Source organism: Triturus cristatus, chromosome 7, assembly GCF_964204655.1.
Source record: "Triturus cristatus chromosome 7, aTriCri1.1, whole genome shotgun sequence".
In the NCBI taxonomy this organism is placed as follows: Eukaryota; Metazoa; Chordata; class Amphibia; order Caudata; family Salamandridae; genus Triturus; species Triturus cristatus.
Window position 1 is genome coordinate 429,189,501 of NC_140590.1, and position 23,661 is coordinate 429,213,161.

General features: G+C 45.9%; 1 protein-coding gene across 3 annotated transcripts in view; it reads left to right on the forward strand.

The window, feature by feature from the left end:
• The window catches only part of LOC146809872 (myosin heavy chain, skeletal muscle-like), an 880,636-nt gene that overhangs the window by 380,687 nt on the left and 476,288 nt on the right, over positions 1–23,661 (forward strand). For 2 of the 3 annotated variants that reach the window (XM_085616724.1, XM_085616725.1), the window contains one exon: positions 22,689–22,779. In XM_085616724.1, the coding sequence (XP_085472850.1) occupies positions 22,689–22,779 (91 nt within the window). Of the gene's footprint in view, positions 1–22,030; positions 22,175–22,688; positions 22,780–23,661 lie in introns of those variants that run through there. The other variant, XM_085616726.1, reaches the window with a different exon arrangement.

Sequence of the window (23,661 nt, forward strand, 5' to 3'; positions counted from 1 at the left end):
AAGAATGCTTCTTTCTAAAGTTAGTAGGCTATTTATTTATTTGCAGTTTTTTACAGTGCCATATGTGTAACAAACTGCTTCAAGTACCAGTTTCTGCTACTCAATAGGCAGTTTAGAAAAGAAGTGGCATATTTATGCAGAAGTTATGCAGGGAAAGGGCAGGAATGCACCGTGTTTCACACAATAAGGTGTATTCCTGCCTTTTCCCAGCACTGGTGCACAATTTGCTGCCTAGCGCCAACGCAGATACTCTTGCACCATGGTGCAAGGGTGCCTGTGTTGTAAGCAGGATTGTTTTTGTGTAGGAAGAAGCACTTTCCTGCACAATATCAATCCCCTGAGGCATTTTCCTCTTTATGTGTGTGCTGCAGGATGCCACATGCAGCACACATAGAAAGAGGAAAACCGAGGCAAAATAAAGATAGTTCTCCTAGTTATGCCTCTCCTGAGAAGTTGCATCAATATCTATGGGTGTTGCATGGAAAAAAACACGCACCACCCATGAAACACCTCCCTGGGGCAGAGTAACACAACACAGCGATTTGCACTGCGTTGTGTTACTCGGGATTTATCAAGCCACTCAGGGCCAGGCAAGGTGGCCTTGTGTGGCCTGATAAATTGCATTTTTTGGGTTGTGTCATTCATGCACCCCCTTGCGTGGTGCAAAAGTGACACAAACCGTACATAAATATGGCCCCTGGTTTCACATAGGGATATCGCAAACGCGCAAGATTACATTGCAGATCCATATCAACGTATAATGGGTGAAAAATTAATGTTTGTACCGAATCTGGAGCTGGACTTTGTTTACCAGAAGGGTTGCTCATAAACAAGTGAATGAGAAGTCAGGCAAATTAAAAAAATATGTGGCCAACGAGAAGAAGGAAAAAAAACTCAGCAAAAGAAGCCAAGTATGTTACAGTTGTGGCATCAAAGGGTATCTTGGAAATGTGAAAAATTGTTCCCGGTGGAGTGTGTCAAGATTGGCCAGAAAAGGCACTTACCCATGTTTGCAAGACTCATACTTTGGAGAAGAAAGTAGTAAACGTGGTTGAATCTAATCTGGAGTGTAGTGGAACACATTTGACGAGGTAAACAGGGCTTTGCATGAAAAAATTACACCTCATCGAGATTGGTGCAAAGAAAAAGACATGTTATTACTGCTCCGAAGTGTGCTGCATTCTATGGGAAACATTTTAAAGTTAGTCTAAACCTTGTGTTTTGTACTGGAGGGCTACCCTTCCAGTAGAGCACCAATGTTAGTCTCGCACATGCACAGTTGCACTGTTGTGCCAAGGTGAGTGTGTTGTGCTAAGCAGCCTGATTGTACACCAGTGTTTGAGAAGAGAGGGGAGAAGCATTGCCATATCTTAATAGTTATGGTGCTAGCAGCTGTTTGACTCTTACACAACGCAGTGTAAATATTAATGCATTACATGAGTACCAAAAGTGTTAATTGTGCATACCACCATTCCAAATATTTTGTTTGTAACAAATACAACGTGCACAATGGTTTATATATGTAAAAAAGCGATTTTAGGCTAGTAGGCAATAGATCAACGTAAATATTCATATTCACACTTATAAAGCCACTAAAATTTGTCAGCTATAGTTATGACCGCGCACAACACACACCATAACTCAAGCCATCCAACATGTTGTTCTCCTGTTAACTGTTTAGTGTATCTGTGACGTTAGCAAATAGGTGTTTTGGCAAGCCAAACTCCCTTAGCTGCACACAACTGAAGGGCGGTGGCCCACAGAGGTATGGGCGCAGTGCTAAGGCTTACAAACCCCTTTTGTACATAGCTTAAGGCTGGGGTTGGCTGCCCATAGAAGGTTAAGTGCAAGGAACTCTTGAATGAAAAAAAGAAGTAGTATGTGATCAAAATAAGTAAAAAATCACTGAAAGTAACAAAACAATCACTGAAAAAACAAAGATTTATATTATCTCTGGTTATAACACTGTAACATGTTTAAACTCTCTGAAACTCACCTAAGAAAACCACAGTGAAGTGCAGTTATAGTTGCAAAATAAAATGGAAAATGCGCAGAAATGTATAAGAAATGGTTAGGGGCATAATTCATAACTAATCCAACAGCCATGAAAACCAAAACTCTCATACCATATCAAATGATTAGAAGCTCACAATATTTATAACAATATATAATAACTCCTAAAAGTGAAATGTGATGAAAAAACACCATCTAAGTAATCCAGTTAATGGTACTATATTCATAGTCATCTCTGCCAGTGTTGTAAGGGTAATGTGATATGTACTCATCTCCAAGGTGATGATTTATAATATTTGTAATTGCATTTATTTAATTAAGGGTGAGGTCACGAGCATTACTTTGGGTGTGTAAATATACCATCTATATTGGTTGAAATGGCTATTGTGCCATTACTGCTATGTAAGGGACCTTTTCAGAGCTGAGTCCTAATATTGTGGGTAAAATCATTCAAGTACATTATTACTGTGTAGGGCACCATTTCATTGCCAAAGCTGTCCATGTGAGTCTTTCAGGTACTTTTATAAAGCCCAAACGTAATCCATAAAGTGGCTAATCAGGAAGGGGAGAGAGGAATTAGTGGGTATTGGATACATCCTTCCTAACTGAATATAGCACACATAAAGGTACCCTACACCCTTGTCATTCCCAGGCTCCAAGTATAGGGTATAAAATGTGCTGATCTCACAGAGACTAACAACACCATTTTACTTGTTTCTATAAAGGACTTTCAGTTAGACAGCAGTCACTACCCCATTCTTTGGAGGTAGAAGATTTATGATACTGTGAGTTATCTAAGAAGGCTGCATTGTAAAGCTAAAGGCAATTGATGAAATAAAACAGCAACCAAAGCTAAGGTGGCAGGGAGGATCAATGAGGAACCCTGTAGCAGAGATGCTGGAAAGTGGGTTATTGGTATGGGCAAATGTATATCTGCCACTGGCAATAAGGCCATTAACACCTGGTAGGACTCAGCAGAGGTCTTAGAAAATTATTCCTATGCTCAACCTTTTGGTAGCTTGGCTGCGAGCAGGCAGGCTTAACTTCAAAGACAGGTATGTAAAGCATTTAAAAACACCAATTCAGTAAATAATTAAGACACAACACATAATAAAAATCCAATACCAATTTATAAAGATAGGAAGTATTTGTATCTTTAAAATGACACCAGAAAGACAAAAATCCAATGTAGGGAACCGGAGATATGAATTTTCAAAGATTTAGCAAAATATAGCACTTAGAAGATTATAGCACTATATTGGGATACCTGCTTGCAATAAACTGGGTCAAAGTCAAAGGTTCAGGCCGACCGAGATGGAGCCCTGGGCGGCTACAGCTCGCGGCAGGTCCCGGTCTCAGTTTCTACCTTCACACTTAGAAACTTTTCTGGAGCTTTTCTCCCCGAGGTTCCTCGAAGCTCCAAGCCAGTCCGGATTCGGTGAGGGTTCGCCGGATTGCCTTTTGCCAAACTCCCAGTCAACTTCCCTGGTGCGGACTTAGAAACTTTTTCTTTAGCGCTTCAGCGGGGCAACCCAGGAATCCAAGCCGACATGCAATGGAAGGCAGGCGGCTTGGCGTTCGCGGTTGCTCCCGGGCACCTTTTCTACAAGCGGACTTAGAAACTTTTCTGGAGCTTTTTCTCACAGGGTCTCTCAATGCTCTTCATGTAGCCGGATCCGGTGAGGGTTTGCCGACTTCAGATTTCTTCTAGTCCCAGTCAAACTCTGGAAGTTGGACTGATGGAGCCTTTAGCGGGATGAACCTGGATGGCTTGGCCGGCTCGCGGTTGAAGACAGGCGGCCTGGCTGGCCAGGTTGAGTCGGTCCCTTTATGGAGCTTTTTTCCAAAGTTGCTCCAAGGTTCTCCAAGCTTCTTTAACTTCTTCCTGAAGTTCCTCAAGGGGTCCCAAAGTGTCTCAAACTCACTCCAAGGGTCTGGAAGCTCCAAGATGGTCCTTGAAAGTTGAGGACTTCAGTTCCCACAATCCACTGGTACAAAACCCGTACAAATCCACTGGTGGTTCTCCAAGGTGCGAATTTAGGTGGTGATGTTCCAGATGAGCTCTTTTAACCTGTAGCTTTCAGGGAGTCTACTCTTTAGTTCTTTTTCAGCAAAAATAATCCACAGGGCTGTAGTTTCAGATGGTGCCGTTTTCAGAGGTCATGCCTTAGAAATCTTTGCACAACGATGTTCTCAGCTTGGCAATGTCTTGCTTCAGTAAGTTTCAAGCAGCAGATCTGGAGGGCTCTGCCCCTCTCAGATACTTATTCCAAGTTCTCTGGGTCTGGCAGGAGGTCACTCCTTACCAAGGGAATGGGAGCAGGGTATCTCCTCAAAGACATGACCACATCCTGTAGAGTGTGGCATTATTTTGTCCCAGAGTGCATCAAATCTTCCAAGTCCATAATGGCTGATTTTCCAGCAAGGAGGTAAGAGCTGGCTAAACACACCCCTAGGATGGCTAATTTACTTAGACTCCACCCCCTGCATCTGTTCATACCTTCCTTAATCCTACCGTCTGCCTAAGGTGGAAAGTTCAGAGTTGTAAATGACACTGTTCTCTGCCCTCCTCTTTGAAGGACATAGTTTACGACTCCTCCCCCTGGCCTGGCATTCCTATGTAACAGCACACTGCCCTGTCAGCATAGGTGGTTGACACTAGGGGCTCTTTATCAACTCTTCAAGGCAGCCTGGCTAATATACTTAACTCTGACCAATCAGGGCAGACCACTGGAAGGCTGAATCTGGACTTACAAACAAGAAAGTCTTATGACTTCTTGTATGTACACTTCAGGAGAAATTCAACAATATCATATTGTTGAATTTATTAATACCATTCGGGGAAGTCTTTGAATGGCCCTTCTAGCTCTCTCCTATCAAGAGTTATTAATCAATAACTTCCTACCATGTTAACCTATGTAGCAGGGGATTTGCAATGGGAAAAATGACTTGGGACATTTTTCCAGCACTAGGGCTTACAAAAACATATTTTATAAGTACTTCACTGATTTCTACAGGATCCCACCCCATGTGCAACTAGGGGAGACTTTAGGGGTTCTGAATCTGTAGAAATATAGCAGTGCTCCTAGCATTAAGTCGAATTTGAGCAGTTTACCACAATGTGGGGAGTGAAATGGGAAATTTCACTTAACCTAGGGCATATAAAACTCATTTTATAAGGGTGTACCTTATAAATATCTGGCCCTCCACCCCTGGGACACCTAGGGGAGACCCTGGGGGCTCCTAATATGCCAAAACATTGTAGGTTATCCATTTTTAAGTGCCCCAAACCCCAAAGTCGAGTTTGGGCACACTTTACTTTTTAAAAGCAGTCCTGGATTCTCCCTTCGGTCTTGTAATTCCAATATTCCCAACTCAAGTTATGTTCTTCGTCTAGCATGTGCCCCCATCTGCTTATCCCACTGCGTCTCAAGGGTTCTACAAGGGAATCTAACATAAATTCTGGAGTGCCAGGAGAATCCCAAATATATGACCATGAGCTATAATATGGGATACCCACGACAGATTTAACTTCAAACCAGATCTGGGCTGCCGCTTTAAGGCATTGTAAAATAGGCTTTAAGGCATTTTAAAAAGGCTTTTTGAAAGATTTCGGGGCTCCGAATTTGTACAGGAAACCTTCCGCTGACAGCTCGTACCTCATTGCTCTATACATTCCACCAACTGAAGTCTCATCTGGGCAGGATACCAACATTCTATTATTCTTGAGTTGAAAGGCCCAGCAATATAATTGCAAATCGGGAAGCACTAGCCCCCGTAAAACAGCCTTCCTCCTCAGCTTCTTCCAAGAAAGACGCACACCCTTATTGGCCCAAATAAAAGATGTTATTTTCCTTTGTAGAGCCAATATGCTTTTTTTCTCAAAACTTAAGGGTATTTTATCAAACAGGAAGGTGATTTTAGGTAGAAGGGACATTTTAACCAGATGTATTCGCCCGTAAATAGACAATGGGAGATTCTGCCATCTTTTTAACAATTTCCCTGCTTCCTGGCTTATCTTCTCAAAGTTTACGGTAGTCAGTTTCCCTAGGTTCCTAGTTATATAGATTCCCAAGTACCTCATGACCGTAGCACTTCTTATTTCCCCTTCATTTTGGTTCCATCCCATTACTTCTGTCTTTTTCTCATTGATTTTATATCCTGAAATGGCGCCAAATTCTCTTGCCACATCCATAAGTTGAGGTAGCGCCGAGTGCACATCCGAGGTGAAAAGCATTAAATCGTCCGCGTTTAACGCGATTTTCCTTGAAAAAGTTTCAAACTTAAATGGTTTTATGCCCTCGTTCAACCTCAAGCTTTGAGCAAACGGCTCAACATAGAGATCAAAAAGTATGGGTGAAAGAGGGCAACCTTGCCTTGTCCCTCTTTCTATCCTCACAGGGGGTGATAGGCCATCATTCACTAGAATGCGAGCAATTGGACGATTATAAATCTTCTCTAGCGTGTCTATCATTGCTTTACCCAAACCAAAAAGATTCATTACTGCCTTAAGATAACTCCATTTGACCCAGTCAAATGCCTTTGCGGCATCTACCGTCACAGCCGCCAGGGGGAGACATTTTGTTGTAGCTAGGACTATGGTGCCAATCAGGGCATGATTCAACTCCCTCAAGTTCCTCCCAGGTATAAACCTCTTTTGATCATGCATTAGGTGCCCGACTACCTTATTAATACGTGCTGCCAATATACTGGTAAAGATTTTATAATCAGTTTTGAGTAGGGAAATGGGGCGGAATGATTGGCACTGGAGGATGTTTTTACCTGGCTTTGGGATAAGCGTTATAACTGCTTCATTCCATACCACAATAGAGTTAAACAGTTTAGACCAAACTTGAACAATCCCGTCAATAATTCCAGAATAAACTTCACCCGGGATTGTATCAGGGCCCGCTGCCTTGCCTTTCTTTGTTTTCAGTAAGTATCTCAGTACCTGTTATCTCCCGAGATAGATAATCCTGCTGTTCTAAAGTTAATTTAGGGAGCTGCTTGTCCTGGAGCCAGGCATCTATCTCTACTCTATTTGTTACAAGATCTTCTGCATATAGATCCTGAAAAAAAAACCTGAATGTCTCCCTTATTCTACAGCAATCTTCGGTAATGTGCCCGGAATCATCCTCTTCAATCCTTCTAACGTAGTTTCGATTTGTCTCTAACCTTGCCTTCCATGTCAGCAGTTTCCTCCAGCATTCCCCCAGCACTATATCCCTGGCTCTACTTACTTCCCATTGTTGTTGCACCTTATCTCCCATCTTAATCCTAAATGTCACCTGTAGTTCCTCCAGAGCCCCAGCTGTCACCTTCCTATCTTCGTCCCTTAATTCTCTTATCCTTTCCTCCAGGCTGGAAAATTTCTTTCTCTCCTCCCTTCCCCAGTTCACTGATATAATTTTTAGTTCCCCTCTTAACCAAGCTTTATATGCATCCCACACTACTTGCAGGGGAGCCGATAACAAATTAATAGAGAAAGACTCCTCTGAACCTTGTATCAATTTTGAGACCACCCCCGCCTGTAGTAAAATCCTTCTTTTAATTGTCCATCTCCTGGGACCCATTGAGTCTTGCAGTTCTAATTTTAGAAGGACTGCTGCGTGGTCTGAAAGGTGAAGAGGGAGGTCCTCTATTTCTACCACTTTCTCTACTTCATTCCTGTCCATGAAGTAATAATCTAGGCTACAATAAGGACTATTTTTTTTAAACTGTGGAAAGTATAATCCCTAAGATTCCCTTTAACTCTGCGAAAAACATCGCACAGATTCTAATTTTCTAACATATCCACCAAATATGCCCTCAAATTCGGGGAATTAATTTGAAAATGTACGGAGGATCTATCCAAAGTGTTATACAAAAGGATGTTAAAATCCCCCCCTAAAATAATAGAGGCCTTACAATCAACCAAAGTAGAAAACATATTTTCCAGATGCAAATTATCGTCGATATTCAGACCATAGTAGCTTGCCACCATAAATAACTTCTGGCTTATTTTAACTTCTGCCACAAACGAACCCCCACCCCCCCCCCCATCTACCTTGTGGCGAAACAACTCAACTCCTGATTTCGCTCTGACAAGTAGTGCTACCCCCTTAGTGCAATGTGCCTGGTCTGTGACTACGAAACGTTCCACCCACTTCTGTTTGGAAACGAGATCTTCACACTCCTGCCTCCTAAAATGTGTCTCCTGCAATAGGATTAACTGAGCTTTTTGTTGCTTTAGGTAGTGTATAATAGCCTGTCCCCTCTTCCTAACCCTCAATCCATTCACATTCTAACACAGAATTTCAAAGGGCGCCAACCCTTCACCCTTTGTGCTCATCCTTAATTCATATTTTTTAATTTTTTACTTTGCTTCATATTATTATATTTTATTTCTTTTTCCTTTTGTTTAAGAGGCGATTACATCTAAACGGTGCTATTCTGCTGTTCATACATGAGGACCAAAAATAGTTTTTTTTAAATGTTCCCCTCTGCTCCCCACTCTCAGTGCCCCCCCCCCCCCCCCCGGCTATCCCTCTCTATCCTGCAACTAGGCCTACTAATGGCCTATTTGAGCTAACCCTTGAGGCAATAACCAACAGTATTTTTCCTGAGTCTCCCCCTTTTTCATCTGAATTAAGAAATTGTCCACATCTGCAGGATCTAAAAAGTTGTGCATTTTGTTCTGCCACATCACTCTAAACGTTGCGGGAAATTTTAGTTGGACGTTCACGCCAAGTGTTCTCAGTTCCCCCATTCTGTTTCCCAGCTCCCATTGCCTGTCTGCCGTTTCTTTCGAGATATCTGAATGGATCTTGAAAGTAACCCCCATTACTTGTAATGTTTTCTCCCTCAGGGCCTGATTTAAAAGGCACTCTTTTACAGAATATGATAGGAAATTCATCAACATTTTCCGAGGGCTCTTCCGTCCTGCGCGCAAGTTAAAGGGGTCCCTATGTACACACTGTATATCAACCTGTAAGTTAGCAAGCCGCTTTTCTTGCGGAAACGCACTTCTCAACAGATCTATCACAAAGCGTTTGATGTCTGTACCTTCTGCACCCTCCGCAACTCCCATAATTCGAATGTTATTTTTCCTTGCGCTATTCTCTAACCTTTCCATCCTATCGGCAAACATCTTCTCTCTCAACTTCAGGCACGCTGCTTCTTGGGAGGTTTCTTGCATTGCTGTCTGCAAACTTAAAACATGGCTTTCTAGTTCTTGGGTACGCTGTGCTAAAGTTTAGAGTTTTACTTCTAAATTTGAACAGCTAGCTTGAATCTCTTTTTGATTAGATTCAGAAATCGAGAAGCGCTCTTTGATCTCTCTTGCTAACTGTTCTAACATGCCCTGCAAGGTGTCTGGTCCTTCTAATCCCTTCTTGACTAAAACTTCAGTCTCAGTATGTACTATGCTTCCTTCTTTGGTCCTTATGTCTTCCCTGCCCGGCTCTAGACGACCACCTCTAGGGCTGAAAATGTATTCTTCGTGGGAACTGAAAAAGACTTTGATGTCTTACCCTTTTCTGCCTCCACTGGCTCTTTATTAACCGTCTCACCCCCACTCAGCAAGTTCAGTTGGTTCCTAGAAATGAAGTTGCTGCTACACTTTGCACTACTCCTTATTTCCCATTCCCCCTCTTTCCTCAGCTCCAGCCTGGCTTTAAAATATGCTTTTAATGAAGGTATAATTTTTTGTGACTTGCAATTTGAGTGATTCTGCTTCTTCAGTCTAGCTGAGATCCCAGTAGTAGTTTTAGCTGGTGTAAACCTATCTGCTGCCTTTCTTTTTGGATTGGATTTGTGGAGCTTAGTTTTTATAAGCATAATAGGTAAACTCCCTGTGGGGTCAGAGGCTTTCTCAAGCTCTGGGGTTATTAGGTTGGCTGCCCATAAATTTCTTTGCGACCTCAGAGCGTATCTATTTCTCTCCTTCCCCTGAAGATTACCTACTTGAGCCTGTCTCCCTTGCGACCCAATTTCACTCTGCTGTCCTGCCTGCCTCTCACCACTGTAAGCAGTCTGAGAGCAAGTTAATGAAGTGCACTTACCCTCAGAAATCATGGGAGCAACATCCATTAAAGCCTTTTTCTCAGCCTCTACCTCTACCCCAGTACGCTGTATCTCCCTCGACAAGTCCTTCCCTTCTCTTCCTGCGCTTGTGCTGACTCTGCCCCCAACGTAACAGAGTGTGTCTCTGTGTCTCGGAAGAGCCCTCCAGGCAACTCAAAACTTCTCAAGCCCAGCTGCCGCAATGCAGCACCGTGGAGCCTCCAATTGAATCATCCGGTGTTCACAAGCGGGGTTAAAGAAAAAAGCACCTAAAAATAATCTTGCCAAGGTAGGAGACCCGATCCAGTCTCTTGAAATAATGTATTTGATTTAAAAAATATAATCATAAAAGCAGAACATACACACCACACATGTACAAAAAAGATGATTAAAATGGCCAAGAATTGTAAAAGAAGAAAAAAAAAAAACATTTAAAAAATGTATAGCGGCAGAGTGTTAATAATGTGACAAAGAAATGATTGTTATTGTCAGAGACTAAGATGGGAGCCCGAAGTTATAAGAAAACCCAGAGAATGTAAACGCTTCATTAAAACAGTCATCAGGTAGCAGTGTCGATAAAAATCATTGGGGTCACATACCCTGATATATCAGGTGTTGAGAGCACAGGAGAGACCAGAATGAAGTCTTGTTGGTCTACAGTTTTTGTTTTAGACACCTGTGACTCTTTTTAAAGTTGATGCCGGGCCTGCAATTTGCTGATTAAATTTACGATATACATGATGAATAAAAATAGTAAAACTTATGTTTAAAACTGTATTCGCTGGGTTCAAAGCCGCAATGATTGCCTGCCTGCAGGTCTGAGCTCCCAGTCTGTTCCATTCTGGCCTCAATTTTAGTCTACGCTGAGTCAGGAGAGCGGGGCAGTGGCATGTAACATGTTCCATAGATTCCACCGAGGCCCCACAACCCCTGCACTGTTGGTTAATTGACAAGCAACGCCAGATTGGTAAATGTTTCAGCAAGTGCCATTCCCCCAGTCTAAGTGCCATAAATCGCAATTTTAAATACAAAGAGTATGTGCAGGGCAGATATGATGACGGTGATGCCAACTGATAAGAGTTAATGACTGCCCATGCATGCTTGCGTTTGGCAAAAGAGGCTTTGTCGGTGGTGTGGGACAGAATGCGAATACGCTTCTTAATGCTCGTTTTAAAAGCTGTTTGACTGGGGTTTAGGTTCCAGAGATCAACTGCTGAAAGTTGCTGAAGACATTCATTAAAGAATTTACTATAGGACCCACTTGGATTATTAGTGCCAATCCAGTCTGCGTTTTTCTACTACATAGCCTCAGTGATCGCTCCCGACCAGCCTCAGCCGACCGCCATGTTCCCTAGCTCCTCCCTAGTTTCCAAGACCTCAGTCAGCAGCAAACATTGCATTTCTTCGCAGGAAGAAACACCTTCCAAGAGTTCAGAAGGAGGAAGAAACACCTGTATAAAGCATACTTTATAAGTGTCTTCGGTTAACCTCTGAGTTGACATCAAACCATTCTAAAGAGAAGCCTTCACAGCCCTTCTCCACATTGTGATTGCCTCCCTAAATCAAGGAACATTTCCAGATGCCCTTAAGAAGAGTCTTATCCTTCTCCTGCTACAGAAGCTCATAAATTCTGAAAAAACACATTTTAATCTCAAATACACATTTCAGTTTTGGTATACATATATTGCTTTACTAGGCAGGGCTGGACATGGGAGAGCTACTTACAGGTAGCTGGAGAGCTACCAGCAGCTCATGAGTTACTCGTTGGGGAAGCCTGGTTTAGGCGCCTTGCGTGCCATAAGCGCTAGAGCTGCTCTTTTTGCTGTTTAGCTTTTTCTAAGCTGTTTTCTTAGTTGTTTCTTAGATCTTCACGAAAGAGCATGAGCACTTTCATTAGGATGGATTTTTTACCTTGTTGTTGCCACTATCAACAGATGGAGCGAAATTATGTGTAATGCTATGGAGGTTGGAGTAAGTTTTCGTGTGACCTCTAGCTATGTTCCCATCATTGCTCTTAGGGGCCTTCCCTTGCCTATATTGGTGAAATGGGGCTAATTTGGGGATTTTCTCTCTCTTTTCAGGAGGTAATATTTGCTACTGAGCTATCACTTATTACGTTTTTCGGCCATGATTTTGACTATAGCAACCAAATCTGATAGAGCTTCCGGAAGTGTGCTCAGTTTATCAACGATTGGGGCACACAGGCAAGAGGCCTTCCTCCACGTTGCGCTGGATTTTAGCTTCAATAAAATCCAATTTGGTGCCTAGGCCTACTAAGCAGAGGGCCAATGAATGGAGTAAATCAATTTGGAGCTCTATTTTTGATGACTGCCATAACAGTACTCTGGTCATCGTATCCTGGGAGGCACACATAAAGGCCAGAAATGGGTTAGCAGATTCAGAGGGTTTAAAAGTTTCATGCTTTGTTTTGTTAAATCAGGCACTCTGTATGGGTTAACTCCAACGTTTTTTCAACTTCTAATTCAATTTATGGAGAAAAGTTTTTGAGAGGTTGACTAATTTGAGGTTGAACCCTGCCTTTCTGTCTTTGGTTGAGTTTTCTAGCCCTCAATAAATGGTCGGAGGGGTGTCAAATCGAAAGGTATGAATTTTGGCACCTGTCACTATGTGGCACTTTACTTTCAGATCAATGGCTTACGCTGGTTTCTCTGGTAACATCATTCCATTAAGCTGCATGCTGCTTGAGCGGGGTTATTGACCCTTCTTTGCATTTGATGCCTTCTGGCTCGTCAGTTCCTGCACAGATGTGTGACAAGTGCTGGTTTGAACTGTTGGCTGATGCTCCTGGAAGCATGGGGTCCACTTTCAGCCTCGGTGATGAACGAGTCCTGCGTCTCTCAGATGCATTAAGCCCAGTGCTGGGGTTTTAGACTGCTGTTAAAAGTTTCAGGGGGATATTCTCAAGAACGTGTGATAATTATCGCAAAATTAGCTAAATGCAACTTTGCATATCGCAGTCTATCACGGGAAAATAACGCCGTGTTAATGTTGTATTCTCAACACGGCGGTACCATGCGATAGTCTCATTTTTTTGTAAAAACATTTTTTATTGTTTTCTCAACAACACAACTCCCCAGGGCCCCCGAGGGTACCAACAGGTCACAAAAGAGTATCATATGACCATGCGATAGTCTCATGACAATGCACCAAATGACCACGTTAAAACTAGCGCGACGCTGAAAAAACGCGAAACACAAATGCGAAAAAAGTTGCGATAACCAGTGACAGGCCTGCAATTCCCATGCCTCATGCGGGAAAATGCACTATCAAAGCAGAACAAAAAAAAGGCAAAAAAATATAAACTGCGTAGCACCATGGATGAGCATGACCGAGTGCAGAGGACAACGTGACACCCACAAGCCCCACAGACGACCAGCAAGGAACCTCAGGGTCGAGGAAGGCCAAGGAGAAGAGGAAGAGAAAGACACGGTTCATCTTTACGAAGGTGACAGAACACTACCAACAACTGTTCGGCACCTCCAACGTGTCATTGGCAATAAAGACGCAATTATGGCAGACCATCTTGGACCATGAGAATGCAGTTGCAGTGTTGAGGAGGACAATGGAAGAGGTTAAGAGGCGCTGGAATTATGTGAAGGGCAAAACCAAGAAGAAACTTGATGTCAACGTAAAAGCTGCAATGCTCATTAGAGGTGGTGGTCCAGCGGCACACCAGGAGCTGGATGACATGGAAAAAATGGTGGCCACAGTCGGGATACGGTGCCAGGATTTGGGGATCCGGACACTGCCCAACATGACCTGACACAATATCAAACAGGATGAGTACCGACCAGGGACTGGAGGGACGTGGGGAGTTGGGCACAGTGGCACACATTCACAATTCAGTAGAGCACACTGCACACCCTGAATGTCTCTGGATTATGTCCCTGATTCCCGTAGCGCACTGTAGCACACATACAAACACCAAGTAGTCCCCCGTACCCCATGTCCCCAAAGGGGTACCACCACACACATCACCAATCTCACTACCAACACATGCACATGTGCGAAACCCAGCAAAGATACGTATTTGTGAGCCACACTGACAATGCAAGTGACACTACATGATGATTAGCATGGCTGCAGGCCAATCATCATGACATTGTGCACGTCACGACACTGAGGTGGCTGAGTGAGGACCACATCAATAAAGGAGCAGGTCACACTCTGACACATCCACGTGCACAAACAATCCTTGACGCCCACAACACATTTGTGGACAAACCATGCCCAAGAGTCACAACTCGACCAAAAGCCCAATTCACCCAGGTCCGTGCCATCTCAGCACTGTAGAAGCACAGAAGTCAAAGGCACACCGCCTGAAAGGGAGAAGGGGCCACCAAATCAGAGCTGCATGGGCGACTCACCCGCAATGGAGCACACACACAGAAGAATAGGAGCACCTCAACATTGACAACAATGTGGTACAAACTGCAACACTTTCACAACAGAACACAGGACACAACTGGTGCCGCATGTATGTCCCAAATGGCCAATCACATCTGGCATAGCAGGAAACTGTGAGATGACAAGGTACGAGTACAACCTCACATCCCTGATGTAGTACAAATGTTCACTGTCCCGCATTAAATAGACATCTCCCCACAAACAGTCCCAATGTACATTGTCATGTAGTCCGTATGTAAACTTCGCCAATGCGTCAACATACATGGAACACACTGTGAAACTGCATCACTCCTTCACATTGCAGAGGGACAAATAACACCTCCTGCAGAGCAGACTTTACATCACGTCAGTGATGATGGAGACGACCCCCAGGACATCGACCTAGACAAATTCCAACGGTTTATGGACACCCTCCGCACCCCACCTCCAGTAGCAGGTCAGCCCAGCATCATAGAGGTGAGCCCACTCCCTGTATAGACCACACAGCAGGAAGCACCCACCACCACGTCTGGCTCCCAGCACCTCACCAAAGAACACATGGCGTTCAAACGCTGTGTGTTGGACTGCCAGAGGGCGCTGGCTAAACAGGTGCAGGTGGGGTTCGAACTCATGGCAGCCAAACTAGATGCCATACATGGGTGTGTAAGTCCCATCAGGGACCACTTTATACTCCCTAACAGACACCCACAGTCCGCCCCATGCTCTTCAACAATCCATGGCTGGCGTCGCTGGAGTCATGACTCGGAGACAACAACAACTGTCCAATCATAGTGGCTACAGCGATATCATCCGTGATTTGGGAAACATGAGGAGGGTCATGGAGAACATGGAGCGGATGCAGGCGCAAAGAATGGCCACCACGGCTTCACACGAGAAAGGTGTAGATGGGATCTTCCATGCCCTGCAGATCCTCCTCATGGGAGTGATGCCACAAGACATTGCGCAGATGAATGCTGCTGCTACTTCTACATCTACATCTCCGGCCCCTGATGTGTCAGTGTCACGCAGTGCTGCAGACCAAACACCGCCACCCACATGTGAGGCACATGAAAGGTCAGAGGCCGAAGATGAGGATGAATCTGCCTTAGAGGTAAGTAGGAAGCAGTAGCATTCATCTCCGCCATATGGATTCCTTCTGCTTGGTTCTGCCCTCTACATCATGCCCTGGATTAACACCTTCCACTGTCCCCCGATACACTCAGTGACACTAACCTTGCACCTTGACATGGACTGCCATATATCTCTGCAAAACAATGACACAGCAATCAGCCTGCGGACTGGACTCTTTCCCTTCTGAGTAACTTAACAATCCCTGAGGACTCTGGCTGGCCCTCCAAGGGGCAACATTCTAAAGTGTTGTCTGCATGGCCCAGTACTAGGACAGCTTCAACACTCCACTGAACATGAATAATACATTCCAATACACACAGATGTGTCATGTCCATGATTAGTCAAGTATGAAAGTATGGACGAATGTAGGAGCAGTGATTCCCCCCTACATCCATGTTGCTCATGTTGTGGGACTTGAGTCACAGGGTGCATCCCTGCACCATGGTGGTACATATCTGACCCCAAAAGAAGCCCTGTTGTCAATTGTAGGTCACAAATGACAGCCTATATGTAATGATTTGGGACACATGTGAAACGCTGATGAGTGGGATTCCGTACTATCTTTGACACACAGAAATGGCATTTTGAATACGTGACACCTCAAACAGCCTCTCTGTACAGAGGTGACACACCCAACACCTATTCTCAATTTTTGAGATTGTTAGCACTACATGTTGCACTTACACTTGTCAGAGTAATGTGCTTGTACAGAGGAGTGACATGTACTCGGGGAATGTGTGTTGGAATGCATGTATTTAAACATGCTGTGCCTGTGGTCATTTTGTACTGCCCCATGATTGCTAAGGACTGTGACAATGTGACGTGCTCATGTGAAGAAATTGTCAATGATGGTGTTCCTACGGGCTATTCCTGCTGCAGCTGCAGTGGGGTGTGGTCCACCTGCCGCATCTTCCTCATCATCGTCCGGTGCATCTAGCACTTGTAGCCGTGGGGCATTGGTGGGTAAACATATGTTGTGCAACACACAACATGTACACGATCATCTTGCACGCAATGTTTGGGCTGTACAGAAGCCTTCCACCTGTGATGTCAAGGCACCTGAAACGTGACTTTAACAGGCCAAATGTGCGTTCACGATGCCCCTGGTGCGTTTGTGGGCGGCATAATACTGCCTCTAGGCCTGTGTGTGCAGGCCTCCGAGGGGTGTCATCATCCAAGGGCAGAGTGCATATCCTTGGTCACCTGTGACAGTGCAGAGAGACATGAGTCAATAGTTGGTTCTGCATGATGTGTTGGCAGGCTCACTGGTTCATTAGTGTGTGATATGTGTGACTTAGTGATTCCTGTTTGACATGTATTGCTTGTAGCAAATGAGCGGCATCACTGTGTATTACGTAGCCTCACTGCTGCTCCTCCCTCCCCTTGAGCCTATTTACTATTGTGTGCAGCGCGGTTGCATCACTTGCACTTCTATGACACACCGTTGTCATGCCTGTCTGCGCATGTTCACAAGCCTGACAATGACACTGTGATGTTGTGCGTTGAAGGTGGGTGGCTGCGTGTGTGTAGGCCTATGGTAAGGATAGGGCGCACACAGATGTAGAGTTCATGGCTAGCTGAACTTGCGATGCGGTTGAGGGTAGACCTTTGGCTTATGCTGCGGTAATAGCGGCACACACAAAAGTTGGCATGTATTATCCCGGAACCCGAGCAGGCTCATTTACCCCTTGGGCCGAGCCCGCATTCTGGGCGCATGCTACAGTGCAACATTGTCCATTGCGGGACAGGTGGTGCCAACACTACAACAGAGACACATGCATTAGCTACTGCCATGGCACGGCCAAAACGTAACCACACCCAGAGCCCTGGGTTGATGAACCACACCCTTACGCTGGACTGTCATACGCCAATCTCCTCCGCTTACGCTTACAGGGGGTACGACACAGCTACATGTCCCAGGTCTACCTCACTGCATGAGGTGAAATATTTGCGCCCGTTGTACACAGCCCAATGTTATTTGGTAGGGACCGGGGCCCTCATGCATACATAATGACCACACGGGCACACTTAGATAGTTTGTGGAACTGGCTACGGGCACGTGCGCCCAGCCCCTTTTATTGCCAAGGACACATGTCTAGTGATGCCTGTGCTGGATAGGTGTGGGGTGAGTGTAAGCCAGCCCTCAGGGAGTGGTTGGTGCTGGCAACAACTACAACAGTGATCAGCCAATCAGAAGCTCAAAGTTCAAACAGCAAAGGTCCATGACTTGAGCTGCACAGAGTTGGTGGTCCCGGATACACTGCGGTCGGCACAGGCACACCTGCAAGCGACGGTGACTTGCGGTGCACTGAGGTAGGGCCACGAGAGCTGAGTGGGTCCTCGTCGATGTCCAAGGTGAATGTCGCAGAGTGTTTCAGGGGACAGTGGAAGGTGTTCTTCCAGGGCATGATGCAGAGGGCAGAACCAAGCAGAAACAGACAATATGGAGGAGATGAATGTTACTGACTCATTCTTGACACCAAGTCAGTATCAGCTACATGATGATGAAGACAACCCCCAGGCCATATACTCAGACGGCACCAAAGTTCAACTAGAGAGTGTCCATGAATTTCGGGGCACAGAGTTAGTGGCACCAAAGCTGGAAGAGGATGCAGTCTGCGATGAGGCCTGTACAATTATATAAACTCTGCCATGAAGAAATCAGGACTCAGTTCCAAATGTGTGACCTACTCGACCGTAGTGTAGGCCGAAGGCAGTAGTCAGCAAGGGACCACAGACAGGTGTCATTCAAATGCTATGCACCGAGTTGGTGGCACCACATTGAAGGGAGTACGGTGATTTAAACTCTGCCATAAAATATGTACTCTGCCATTGTATAATCAAGACTCAGTTCCAAATGTGTGACCTACTTGACCGCAGTGTAGGCCGGTGGAGTACGTCAACGAGAAAGGAGTGCTAGGGGCCTGTGTCGCGGAGGCCGTGATGATCTGAGGAGGCTGACAAGGTTGCGGGCCTCGGGCTTGAAACTTGCCCAGGCACGTGGTGGGCCCTCTTTGACACACGCCGGTGTCGGCAGGTGAGCGATGTGGCCTGGTTGCGCAGGGGCAGCCAAGACAGGTCTGGGGACCTGCGGCCTGGGGTGCAGTAGGCGCACATGATCGCAGGCCCTGCTTCTCATGGCGTTGCCCTCGTGGCAGGCTGGGAGGCGCCGCCCTGGCAGACACATTGGCCATTCCGGAAGAGAACCACGCCCAGAGCAACGGGCTTTTTATTCACATCCCTATGCTGGCCTGGCGTACGCCGGGACAGCCTACTCCGCTCACGCTTACAGGGAGGGACGTAACAAACTACATTTCCGCGATCTTCCCCACTGCCTGGGTAACATGGTTGCGTCCACTGTTCACTACACTCCAAACGCCAGCATTATATGTCGACATGGGCATGTCTGTGGTCTGCATACTGCAGTCTGGCCAGCACATCCACTCCACACTTGGCATTGTGTACATTCTCATTCATGTGATACTTGCCTCCTTCGCACATGCCTGGGTCCTACCTCTCCCCACATTCTGCTATTGTGTGGCTGAGGTGCCATGCCATTGATGGCTTGTGTACATGGCTAGCCCAGGTTACCACAGTAAGTTGTGCTGTTGTGTCTGGTAGGTGGGCATGTTGTTTGGCATGTTGTATGTGAGTTTGTAACGTGTGCATTCCCAGAGTTGTGAGTTGCATGATTGTGGAGTTGAGGTGTGTGGTTTGTTCATTTGGTACTTACCAACGAGCAATGCAGTCCCATAAGTTCCAGCCTCAAAGCGCTGGTTGATGATGGACTGTCGGAAGATAAAGGAATCATGCACACTGCCTGGGTAGTTGGCAACGATATGGGTGAAGAGTCCCAGGTGGTCCACTATTGCCTGCACATTGATGGTACGTATGTGCTTCCTGTTGCGATAGTTGTGTGCCGTGGCGGCAGGGGGCACGAGGAGTACATGTGTGCAGTCGATTGCCCCCAACACGTGCGGGAATCCAGCTATGGCGTAGAAGCCTTGCTTGGTCTCCGCTGTTCCTGCGCAGTGTGTGGGAAGTGAAGGTACTGGGGTACCAAGCTGATGATGGCATCCAAGACAGGTGTGAGGAACTTAGATAGGGCTGGCTGTGAGACTCCTCCGGCTCTGGCAGTCAACGGTTGGAAGGTCCCAGAGGCCAACAGGTGCAGCACAGCCAGCAGCTTTGTCTGCGGAGGGATGTTGGTTGTCCTCTGTGTTGGCACCGTCAGCCTGTGGGCAATGATGGTCAGAATGCGTAGGATGGTTGTCCTTTTGAGCCTCTAGTGGGCAATGACATCCTCTGGTATTAAGTCTGTGAGGCTGGTGCGTTTTCTGAAGGTCCGCTGTCTTTGTCTGCGCTGCCTCTGTGGTAGTCTGGAGGGGGGAGCAAGGGGGTTCCGGGGGGTGACGAGCCTGGGTGTGGTGGCGGTGGGTGTTGTGGCCCTCTTGGGGCTCCGAGCTGCATGATTAGTAGCTCCATTGCATCTGTTGTTCTTCAGGTGTGGCTCTGGGCTGGGCTCCCTTTTCATGGTGCAGGTTGTCATCCGACTTAACACCATGTCGCAGCAGGTGTTAAATCCCTGCTGCTAATACGCCTTATCGCATGTTTTGGGATCAGGCTGGTCGTTGAGAATGTTGCAAAGTGGTGGTGTCATGGCTTTTTGCACATGAACACCTACTCTGCATGTCATTAGCGTTAGTTGCCGGTGTCATTTGTGGTGATGTTTTTTGCGGCTGCTATCGCAGGAAAACTGGTGATATTGGCTGCTAGCACCAGCTTGTGAATAAGGCGATAAATTTATCACCACTTTGGCTGTGATAAAGTGTCGATAACTCGGCCATAAGTCCTTGGGAGTATGCCCCTCAATGTTTTTATTGCATGCTGCGATTGTGTCCGGGGAAGCTTGAAAATACTGGGTGGTGAGTGCCATTGAGGCTGTAGAGGCTAGAGGGGCTAAGGGTGACTTTGTGCGGCTCTTTGCTGATCCCAAGGTCTCTTCACTGTCAGAGAGGATCGTGGGTGTAACTTTCCCCACTGCTAACTCTGCTACTGCAGTCTTGCTGCAGCTTAATCGCTTCCTTAAGGCATTCTGGTTAATGCAGGGGACCAGGCCGCAGTGCTGCTGCTGGCGGGCGGGTGGGTGGGAGCTTACGGACAAACACACAATAGTCCTCCTGGCTGCCGGGGCCCTGGATCACAAGGGGCTCGGCATGGTATTTACAGGCCTCCCGCCACCTCCCAAAGGCATTACCGCCTCATGGATGTTGCGTCCTTTTGTAGGGTGGTATTCACGTGCCAGTGTTAATGGGTGAATGATCCCTCGAGTGGGCTTCGGCTCCAGGTTCTCTCCTGCTTCTAAGGTTGCAGCAGATTTTGCAGTGAGAGACCCCCAATGGCCGCCTGTAAGCCTTCTACCGTCCCTTGTACCGGTCTGGACTCTCAGTGAAAACGCAGGCAGAGCGGTGAGTGGGAGGCTGCACTGACGCCTTAGCCTGCACCCCGACATAGCGGGGCCGCCGCTGCAGTGCCTCACTCCTCCCTGCGCCTATCACCGCAGCACTCTGACCGCACTGCGCCCTGTTTTATGGGCCTCGGATGGCGGGACCTCCGCAGCCGCCGGGTCACACCAGATGAGCGCAAACTCTATGGAGTCAGGGGGTTGTTTGCTGGAGGCTTTGCTCCCTCCCGTCCCTCCTCGGTCCTTCCTGCTGCTTGCAGCTTCGTGCGTCGACCATACTGATGTCATAAGGTCCCTAATCTGTTCATCATTCTGCGTTTTATTCTTAACCATAATCTAATAATAAAACGATTTTAAATTAACATGAGCCTTACTAAAAGTAAGAGGGGCTACGCGTTTAATCTGCACGCCCTTGGCTTTGGCAATGTTGCTACACACATGTTGTTCGAGGAAAAATGTTGTTTGGAAAACATCCGAAACTGATTTGGCTGGAGGTTGTTGAAATGTACTTCAAAGCCCGTCCTCCCGTGGCTGTTCAAGGACAATGGAAGATGCGCAGCAGCATTCCGGCCTTGGAGGCGGCGAGCTGAGGCCTGCGGCGCGTCCGTACCTGTCGCACCCCAGCGCGCAGCTGACTCCCCCGCTGCCGCCTCACGAGGGCCGCGCGTGCCCTCACGTGCCCGAGTCCCTTCACCTCTTCGTGTGAAGGTGACTGCGGAATCGAAGTGTGGTTTAGAGCTCCGTTATCTTTATTTTTTATCTCTTCATGCCCTGAGGTGTGTTGGAACCTCTTGTGTGTAGGGACGGGACATAACCTTTAATGGCAAACACAAGGGCGAGGCCGGGACCCCTGGAATGTGCTGTGCATGAGGGCCGATGCTCGAATGTTTGTAGATTCTAAGCAGAAGCAAAAACATCTGTTTTGTACAATAGGCATACAATTCGCGTTGCGTGTTTCAGAAGAGCCCTTTAGCGTCGCTGTGATGCGCAGGCTTGCTTTCCGTGCTGGAGTAGTCGAGCTTTAAGTTACATTTTCCATAGAGCACTTTGGCTGCCGCACACTGGCTGCTTAGACAGTCGTCTTCAAATGAGGGCGCATGCAACTTCTTCGGCAAGGTAAGTCCTGGGCGGGATCAGAGGGAAGGGGTCTATGAGCGCTATAGAATGTAGCTTTGTTGTTAAGAACCTCTCCATGTAAATTTACAGAGAAACCAGGATTTGTATTGCCAGTTCTGCGCTGTATATCTGGTACAGCTACTTCAAAGACAGACTTTCCACAGGGAAACTACTGCACTTAAACCAACTTGTACATTTAGAGTGGGCCATGTGAAATGCGAGTCTTGTGTGTGAATTGCTGTACCCTTAACTTTGAATGTTATGGATAATAATTGGTATAGCAGTGTGTATGATTTACGTGCACTTCTTGGCCATACTTCTCGTCGAAAGTGTAAAGTTAGACCTGTGTATTAAACTAAATCTGTCCTCTCTTCATTGTGTTAATTTTCAAAGATGTGTACTTACTTCCGATTGGTTTATAACCTTGACCCACATTGAACAGTACATTTCGTTAATTAGTTCAGGTTCTCCCCACACATAATTTATATAAATTATGTCCTTTTTCATTTTTCAGGAAGGACCTCGAGATGAACACAATGAATGCCAAACTAGAAGATGTGCAGTCACTGGCCGCCGAACTGCAGCTGAAAAATAAGGAATATCAAGTGAGTGTTGTTTGCTGAAAGCTAAAAATATGTGATACTGCATCATTTCCCGTATAATTATGGATGTTCTGCAAGTGCCACACAATTCCCCAAATGCTGCTTAAGATGCTGATTTCACACAAAAAAATTGATTTCTAGCTCAGACGGATAAAAATGCATTTAACAAAAAATGTCAGGTGCGTTTCCGCGCATTGACCGACCTTTTGCCAGAGTCCTGTATTGATGTATTACATTGGTACGAATGCAGACAGTATTACGAGTTATTAAAATGACAACATAATACGGCTACAGAAGTTGTCACATTATGCTGCATAATTTGCTTTCTCTTACTTCATAATCTTGTCAGCCCTACTGCATAATTCGGGCCTTCACTGACACATATTTTCAGTGACTTTGAAGTGATTCTGTATACCTTCGCCTTTGCATCGCTATGAAAGCTGCATGATTCTACACACATTCCTTAAAATAAGGCAGAGCCACGGAATAACCATTTTTCAGGCCCAAACCGTCATGCCTGTACAAAAAATGTACATATCCTTAATCCCTAGGATAAAAGAAGAAAAGTTCCATAGTCTGAGGAACGCCTCGCAGTACCCCTGGCAGATCAGTTTTCAGCTCCTTAATCTAGGCTGACAGGTAGCTGTGAGTGATGAGTGAAAGTTTGAAAAGACTGAATTGAGAATTCAGAATTTTGGGATTATTGGAATATTTGTGCATGGTACTTGGTGAAGCCCGGAGAGTGTTGAATGAAGGGCTACAAGTAATGGGCTACGGTGCTGCTGCTATGCCATATCTAAAAAGCTCCATAAAGGAATATTCCGCTTGGTCTTTTATTTGAAATTAGATCATATGCCTTCAATGCACATTCTTGGGTCCAGGGCC